The sequence below is a fragment of the Gadus chalcogrammus genome, chromosome 4, assembly GCF_026213295.1.
Source record: "Gadus chalcogrammus isolate NIFS_2021 chromosome 4, NIFS_Gcha_1.0, whole genome shotgun sequence".
NCBI lineage: Eukaryota > Metazoa > Chordata > Actinopteri > Gadiformes > Gadidae > Gadus > Gadus chalcogrammus.
The window spans coordinates 35,900,819-35,909,667 of record NC_079415.1 but is presented as its reverse complement, the minus strand read 5'-3'; the positions used below and the strand labels follow the sequence as shown (position 1 = coordinate 35,909,667).

General features: G+C 54.9%; 1 protein-coding gene across 1 annotated transcript in view; it reads right to left on the bottom strand.

Annotated features, from left to right (window-relative positions):
* Positions 1-572: 572 nt before the first annotated feature.
* The window catches only part of nab1b (NGFI-A binding protein 1b (EGR1 binding protein 1)), a 12,580-nt gene continuing 4,303 nt past the window's right edge, over positions 573-8,849 (bottom strand). The window contains exons 3-8 of the mRNA XM_056588013.1: positions 7,529-7,662; positions 7,102-7,153; positions 3,741-3,860; positions 3,156-3,327; positions 1,589-1,747; positions 573-1,386 (exon numbers count right to left, since the gene is read on the bottom strand). Coding sequence (XP_056443988.1) covers positions 1,304-1,386; positions 1,589-1,747; positions 3,156-3,327; positions 3,741-3,860; positions 7,102-7,153; positions 7,529-7,662 — 720 coding nt within the window. The 3' untranslated portion in view covers positions 573-1,303. The remainder of the gene's footprint in view (positions 1,387-1,588; positions 1,748-3,155; positions 3,328-3,740; positions 3,861-7,101; positions 7,154-7,528; positions 7,663-8,849) is intronic.

Below are 8,849 nucleotides of genomic sequence, written 5' to 3'. Positions count from 1 at the left end.
CGTTGAGGATCGGGACTCTGATGGACGAACTGAATCCAGGCTGAGACTGAACTGAGACTTAGTGACGAACCAAATTTATCAACTGAATTGAGGATGAATTGAGGCTGAGTTGAGGCTGAATTGAGGCTGAGTTGAGGCTGAATTGAGGCTGAATTGAGGCTGAATTGAACAGCTGAAGTTGTCTGCTGAATTTACTTGCGTCTGAATGGATGAAGTGAATTCAGAGAGTACTTGCTGATCTTGAGGTGCTTCCTATGGCCGGGTTCAAGAACACAGTCCTTTAATAAAAGGCCTTCAGGCAGGGAGGCCATTTTTTGTTTCAAAGCAACAATTTGCTTAATTACAAAAAGAAACGCATGGATTATCAGACACCTTCTCGTGAGTGAGGCTTTATCAAAGTATACATGAAGAGATCAGCCTCAAATACTCTGCCACAGCCCCCCGTCTGGGGACATGGGGGGGGGTCTGGGGGGGTTAGGCCAGAGAGAGTCCCCCCACTGAAGCACACTACCGTTTCATCAACGGCTGCTTCTCAAGCGCACAGTGGTCCCCCCCCCCCACCCCCCGTCCGACCCTACCAGACCAGACCCCTCGTGACCCCACCACACAGACTTAGTTATTAACCGAGCTGATGAACTGAACTGAGACTGAACTGACCCGACTAACCGGATCCGTCAGTCTAACCTAAGGTGGACCGGCCCGAGCCGTCAGTCTAACTTAAGGTGGACCGGCCCGATCCGTCAGTCTAACTTAAGGTGGACCGGCCCGATCCGTCAGTCTAACTTAAGGTGGACCGGTCCGAGCCGTCAGTCTAACTTAAGGTGGACCGGCCCGAGCCGTCAGTCTAACTTAAGGTGGACCGGCCGGAGCCGTCAGTCTAACTTAAGGTGGACAGGCCGGAGCTGTCAGTCTACCTTAAGGTGGACCGGCCCGAGCCGTCAGTCTAACTTAAGGTGAGGCGGCCGGAGCCGTCAGTCTAACTTAAGGTGGACCTTAAGGGGTTCCTGGTGATTTGGTCCCAACCGAGGAGCCTGTTGCCAGGCAGGAACAGGGACTCTGGGGTGGGGTCAAACCGATACGCATGGTGGAAACAGGACACGACCCGTGAGATGAAGACCACCGCGGGGTCCACGGCTCGGCCACAACACTCTGTTGGCCCCTCAAATGAAAAGTAAAGAAAATAAAGGCTATTCATGAGGCAACATCGGTTGTTAAGGCGCTACGAGGGTTGTGCTTAGTGTCCGGGATGACGACTGCAAACTGGGGGAGGACCAGCTGGGCGGGGGGGGGGGGGGGTCGAAGGTCACTCTGGGGAGTCTTCGGGCTCCGACTTGATGGTCTTCTTGTCTGCGTTGCTGAGAACCCGCTGGTGCAGGATTCCGTTTTCTGTGGGAGAACGACAAAGAGGAAGGGTCAGAGGTCAGGAGAAGGCTCAGAGGTCAGCAGAAGGGTCAGAGGTCAGGAGAAGGGTCAGAGGTCAGGAGAAGGGTCAGAGGTCAGGAGAAGGGTCAGAGGTCGGGAGAAGCTAAGGAGTGGGTCCCTGGTTCCTGGTTCCCAGTGTTCCCAGTGTTCCCAGTGCTCTACACACCTGCAGCGGCAGCGTGGCTGTCCTCTGTGTTGTGGTTCTGGAGGTTGTTGTTGTGGTTGTTGTGATGACGCTTCAGCTCATTGGCTAGTTGCTTGCCCAACGGGATGTCCCCTTCCTGCATGTTCTGGCTCACCACCCGGAGGTTGATTGGCCGCTCGTCTGGAAAGAAAATGACCAAACTTAACCTCCGTCCAAAGCTGGCTCCTGAAGAAACTCAACCCTCCCCCGCTGAGACTCAACCCTCCCCTGCTGAGACTCAACCCTCCCCCGCTGAGACTCAACCCTCCCCCTCTGAGACTCAACCCTCCCCCTCTGAGACTCAACCCTCCCCCTCTGAGACTCAACCCTCCCCCTCTGAGACTCAACCCTCCCCCTCTGAGACTCAACCCTCCCCCTCTGAAACTCAACCCTCCCCCTCTGAAACTCAACCCTCCCTCTGAAACTCAACCCTCCCCCTCTGAGACTCAACCCCCCCGCTGTGACTCAACCCTCCCCCTCTGAGACTCAACCCTCCCCCTCTGAGACTCAACCCTCCCCCTCTGAGACTCAACCATCCCCCTCTGAGACTCAACCCTCCCCCTCTGAGACTCAACCCTCCCCCTCTGAAACTCAACCCTCCCCCTCTGAAACTCAACCCTCCCCCTCTGAGACTCAACCCTCCCCCTCTGAGACTCAACCATCCCCCTCTGAGACTCAACCCTCCCCCTCTGAGACTCAACCCTCCCCCTCTGAGACTCAACCCTCCCCCTCTGAGACTCAACCCTCCCCCTCTGAGACTCAACCCTCCCCCTCTGACTCAACCCTCCCCCTCTGAGACTCAACCCTCCCCCGCTGAAACTCAACCCCCCCCCTCTGAGACTCAACCCTCCCCCTCTGAGACTCAACCCTCCCCCTCTGAGACTCAACCCTCCCCCTCTGAGACTCAACCCTCCCCCTCTGAAACTCAACCCCCCCGCTGTGACTCAACCCTCCACCGTCGTCCAAGAGAAAGACAGTTTCTCAAGAACGACAGGTAGAGAGAGAGAGGTAGAGAGAGAGAGGTAGGGAGAGGTAGGGAGAGAGAGGTAGAGAGAGAGACAGGCTGAGAGAGAGACCTCGCCCCAGAGGACTGGCTGGAGGTAAACAAGTGTGGGCGGGATAATTACAGGTGCATTCTGGGAACAGAGATATAATGAGCTGTCAGGAGTGGGCGAGTGAGAGAAAGAGAGGGTGGGTGAGGGAGAGAGGGAGAGAGAGAGAGAGAGAGAGAGAAAGAGGTGTGGGTGGGTGAGAGAGAGCGACTATGAAGTTGAGAGAAAGGTAGGGGGAGACAAAGAGAGAGAGAGAGAGAGAGAGAGAGAGAGGTGGGCGCGAGGGAGAGAAAGAGAAGACAGGGGGGGGCACGAGAAAAAGAGAAAGAGGGAGAATGGTGGGCGAGAGAGAGCGACAGCTGTGGGCAAGGGAGAGAGAGAGAGGGGGGGGTGGGCGAGAGGAGAGACACAGAGAGAGTGTTGGGCGAGAGAGGGAGAGAGGGAGGGGGCTGCTGGACAGACAGGGAGGTGAGAGGGGTTAAAGGTCACGGCGGTACCTAAGCTCTCGCGGCCGTTGTCGGCGGCTGAGTTGCCGTTGGTAACGTGGGCGTCGCTGAGGTACTTCAGGGCGGAGGGAGGGATCCTCCAATCCAGAGCCTGCAGTCTCTCCTGCACCGCGGCGTCCTGAAGGATCTCCATCTGACGGGCCAGCAGGCGCTCCAGCTGGACCTGACACACACACGGATACATGTTAGTGTGGACACGGATACATGTTGATATAGACACGGATACATGTTGATATGGACACGGACACATGTTGATATGGACACGGACACATGTTGATATAGACACGGATACATGTTGATATAGACACGGATACATGTTGATATAGACACGGACACATGTTGATATAGACACGGATACATGTTGATATAGACACGGATACATGTTGATATAGACACGGATACATGTTGGTATAGACACAGACACATGTTGGTATAGACACGGACACATGTTGGTATAGACACGGACAGGGAGTTTAACCGCTAACCCTGCAGTTTTAGTGCCTCACTCGTTCCAAGCAGTTTGAAGTGAAATGGCCGGAGCCTACTTGTGAACAGTTAGGGAGAACGACCAATCACCTGCAAGTTGCGTCCCACAGACTCCTCCCCCTTGGACTTGGCGGAGGCCAGCTGTTCGCGCAGCATCTCCTGCCTCATGTGGATGGCCTGCAGCGCCTCCTGCAGGTCAAACAGGTTCTCCTGCCGACACACACAAGGACAGCTATCAGGCTACAAGGCTACATTAGCCAACCAGGCTAACGCTACAGTAACCCTCCAGGCTAAAGCTACATTAACTCTCCAGGCTAACGCTACATTAACCCTCCAGGCTAACGCTACAGTAACCCTCCAGGCTAAGGCTACATTAGCCAACCAGGCTAACGCTACAGTAACCCTCCGGGCTAACGCTACAGTAACCCTCCAGGCTAACGCTACATTAACCCTCCAGCTTAACGCTACATTAACCCTCCGGGCTAAGGCTAGCCAGCTACAGTAGCCCAACAGGCTAAGGCTACATTAGCTTACCAGGCTAACGCTACATTGACCCTCCAGGCTAAGGCTAGCCAGCTACAGTAGCCCAACATGCTAAGGCTACATTAGCCTACCAGGCTAACGCTACATTAACCCTCCAGGCTATGGCTGCATTAGCCCAACAGGCTAAGGCTACATTAGCCCTACAGGCTAAGGCTACATTAGCCCAACAGGCTAAGGCTACATTAGCCCTACAGGCTAAGGCTGCATTAACCCTACAGGCTAAGGCTAACAGGCTACATTAGCCCTCCAATCTAAGGCTATCAGGCTGCAGTAGCACACCAGGCTACGGCTAGCAGGCGAACAGGGGCTTCTCTGTAGCTGGAGCTAACACATGTTTTTAAGTGTCCTGGGCTGAGGGGCCTTGGCCGACCCTGGGACAGCACTCTCAATGGGGCCGCATACCAACTCCCAGCCTGGGGATCCGGCCTTCAACCACACCTTAGATACACCCAGAACCACCAGAGATCCCCTTAACACACCTTACAGACCACCCAGAACCACCAGAGAACCCCTTAACACACCTTACAGACCACCCAGAACCACCAGAGAACCCCTTAACACACCTTACAGACCACCAGAGAACCCCTTAACACACCTTACAGACCACCCAGAACCACCAGAGAACCCCTTAACACACCTTACAGACCACCCAGAACCACCAGAGAACCCCTTAACACACCTTACAGACCACCCAGAACCACCAGAGAACCCCTTAACACACCTTACAGACCACCCAGAGCCACCAGAGAACCCCTTAACACACCTTACAGACCACCCAGAACCACCAGAGAACCCCTTAACACACCTTACAGACCACCCAGAACCACCAGAGAACCCCTTAACACACCTTACAGACCACCCAGAACCACCAGAAGACCCTTAACACACCTTACAGACCACCCAGAACCACCAGAGAACCCCTTAACACACCTTACAGACCACCCAGAACCATCAGAGAACCCCTTAACACACCTTACAGACCACCCAGAACCACCAGAAGACCCTTAACACACCTTACAGACCACCCAGAACCACCAGAGAACCCCTTAACACACCTTACAGACCACCCAGAACCACCAGAGAACCCCTTAACACACCTTACAGACCACCAGAGAACCCCTTAACACACCTTACAGACCACCCAGAACCAACAGAGAACCCCTTAACACACCTTACAGACCACCCAGAACCACCAGAGAACCCCTTAACACACCTTACAGACCACCCAGAACCACCAGAGAACCCCTTAACACACCTTACAGACCACCAGAGAACCCCTTAACACACCTTACAGACCACCCAGAACCACCAGAGAACCCCTTAACACACCTTACAGACCACCCAGAACCAACAGAGAACCCCTTAACACACCTTACAGACCACCCAGAGCCACCAGAGAACCCCTTAACACACCTTACAGACCACCCAGAACCACCAGAGAACCCCTTAACACACCTTACAGACCACCCAGAACCACCAGAGAACCCCTTAACACACCTTACAGACCACCCAGAACCAACAGAGAACCCCTTAACACACCTTACAGACCACCCAGAACCACCAGAGAACCCCTTAACACTAGGGACCGACCGATACCGATTTTCTTTTTCATCAGCCTTAGCTGATGACCGATACGCCGATACCGCTCATCTTGAGCCGATAATACCCTGGAAATCCAGAGTTCTCGCGAGAGCACAATTTGAATTTGCTCAACGGTCCCTCTGGGAACGAGCAATATACTCGCGTATGTTCTGGGCCTCCCCTGACCCAGAACATTAATCAATCACATCGATGTATCAATGTATGCGGGCCAAAAGCGTTGCTGTTTTACCGACCGATACGGCAAGAGCCTTATCTATTGGTTAGCTCCACTGGTCTGGATACGTCACCCCTTGTATTCTTCTGATTGGTCATAGTGTTATCCAATGTGTGTGTTATAGTGTGTTACTGAAAAAAATATCGGCCGATACGATACACGTAAAAAACGCAAATATCGGCCGATAATATCGGCCGGCCGGTGTAGCGGTCGATCACTATTTAACACACCTTAGATACCACCCACAACTACCAGAGGACCCCTTAGACACATCTTAGAGACCCTTAGACACAGCTTAGAGACCCCACACAACTGCCAGAGAACCCACACACTATAAGAACCGCTTAAACACACAAAACACACACTTCAAGAACCACTTAAAACACACCAAATGAATGAGAGGGGGAGGGGTGTGAAAGAGTGAGGTAGAGAGTGAGAGAGAAACTGGAAGTGAGAGAGTGAGGTCATATAATAATGAGGTAGTGGGATCTTGAGGTAGTGAGGGAATGAGAGAGTGATAGAGCGAGGGATTGAGGTTGAGAGGGAGTGAGTTAGTGAGGAAATGAGGGAATGAGAGAGTGATGCAGTGAGAGAGTGATGCAGTGAGGGAGTTAGAGAGAGGTTGTGAGAGAGTGAGGGGGTGAGGTTGCAAGAGAGTGATGGTGTGAGGTTTTGAGAGAGTGATGGAGTGATGTTGTGAGAGAGTGATGGAGTGAGGTTGTGAGAGGGTGAGGGACTGAGGTTGTGAGAGGGTGAGGGACTGAGGTTGTGAGAGGGTGAGGGACTGAGGTTGTGAGAGGGTGAGGGACTGAGGTTGTGAGAAAATGAGGGAGTGAGAGAGGGAGGTTGTGAGAGAGTGAGTGAGTGAGGGAGTGAGGTTGTGAGGTTGTGAGAGAGTTAGTGAGTGAGGGAGTGAGGTTGTGAGGTTGTGAGAGAGTTAGTGAGTGAGGGAGTGAGGTTGTGAGGTTGTGAGAGAGTGAGTGAGTGAGGGAGTGAGGTTGTGAGGTTGTGAGAGAGTTAGTGAGTGAGAGAGTGAGGTTGTGAGTGAGTGAGGGAGTGAGGGAGTGAGGTTGTGAGGGTGAAGGACCTCACCTCTGTTTTGATCCTTTTGGGCGAGGGCTCCTCTCGCTCTCCACAGCGCGACCTGAACCACAAGACAACCAGCAGGTTAGGGAAGCACGTCTGGTTAGTTAGTGTCAGGGAGTGAGTGGAAGGTGTTTATAGTTATTTAGTGATTGGTAGTTAGTTAGTGAGTGGTAGCTCTTACTTGCTGGTGCAGTAGGTGTATCCAGTTAGTTAGTGAGTGGTAGTTAGTTAGTGAGTGGTAGCTATGTCTTACTTGCTGGTGCGGTAGGTGTATCCAGTTAGTTAGTGAGTGGTAGTTAGTTAGTGAGTGGTAGCTATGTCTTACTTGCTGGTGCGGTAGGTGTATCTAGTTAGTTGGTGACTGGTAGTTATGTCTTACTTGCTGGTGCGGTAGGAGTATCTAGTTAGTTGGTGACTGGTAGTTATGTCTTACTTGCTGGTGCGGTAGGTGTACTTGTAGGTGACCTCCCTGGAGATCTGACGGGCCAATCCGAAGAGCTCGTCCCGGCGTGTGAGCAGCGCGGCGTCCCTCATGCAGAGCTGGGCGGCGGCCTCGTTCACCGTCAGCTGGAGGGGAGGGGGGAGGCACGGAGGGGTGAGGCACGGAGGGGGGAGGCACGGAGGGGTGAGGCACGGAGGGGGGAGTCACGGAGGGGGGAGTCACGGAGGGGGGAGGCACGGAGGGGTGAACGGTGGGGGGAGTCAGGGAGCGGGGAGGCACAGAGGGGGGAGACACGCAGGGGTGAGTCACGGAGGGGGGAGGTAGTCAGTGAGGTGGTGGTGGTGAGTCAGTGAGGTGGGGGTGAGTCAGTGAGGTGGTGGTGAGTCAGTGAGGTGGGGGTGAGTCAGTGAGGTGGGGGTGAGTCAGTGAGGTGGTGGTGAGTCAGTGAGGTGGGGGTGAGTCAGTGAGGTGGGGGTGGTGAGTCAGTGAGGTGGGGGTGAGTCAGTGAGGTGGTGGTGAGTCAGTGAGGTGGGGGTGAGTCTGTGCGGTGGTGGTGAGGTGGGGGTGAGTCAGTGAGGTGGGGGTGAGTCAGTAAGGTGGGGGTGAGTCAGTGAGGTGGGGGTGAGTCAGTGAGGTGGGGGTGGGTCAGTGAGGTGGGGGTGAGTCAGTGAGGTGGTGGTGAGTCAGTGAGGTGGGGGTGGGGCGTCAGTGAGGTGGGGGTGAGTCAGTGAGGTGGGGGTGAGTCAGTGAGGTGGGGGTCAGTCAGTGAGGTGGGGGTGAGTCAGTGAGGTGGGGGTGAGTCCGTGCGGTGGGGGTGAGTCAGTGCGGTGGGGGTGAGTCCGTGCGGTGGGGGTGAGTCAGTGAGGTGGGGGTGAGTCAGTAAGGTGGGGGTGAGTCAGTGAGGTGGGGGTGGTGAGTCAGTGAGGTGGGGGTGAGTCAGTGAGGTGGTGGTGAGTCAGTGAGGTGGGGGTGAGTCAGTGAGGTGGAGGTGGGGCGTCAGTGAGGTGGGGGTGAGTCAGTGAGGTGGGGGTGAGTCAGTGAGGTGGGGGTGAGTCCGTGCGGTGGGGGTGAGTCAGTGCGGTGGGGGTGAGTCCGTGCGGTGGGGGTGAGTCAGTGAGGTGGGGGTGAGTCAGTAAGGTGGGGGTGAGTCAGTGAGGTGGTGGTGAGTCAGTGAGGTGGGGGTGAGTCTATGCGGTGGGGGTGAGTCAGTGAGGTGGGGGTGAGTCAGTGAGGTGGGGGTGAGTCAGTGAGGTGGGGGTGAGTCAGTGAGGTGGGGGTCAGTCAGTGAGGTGGGGGTGAGTCAGTGAGGTGG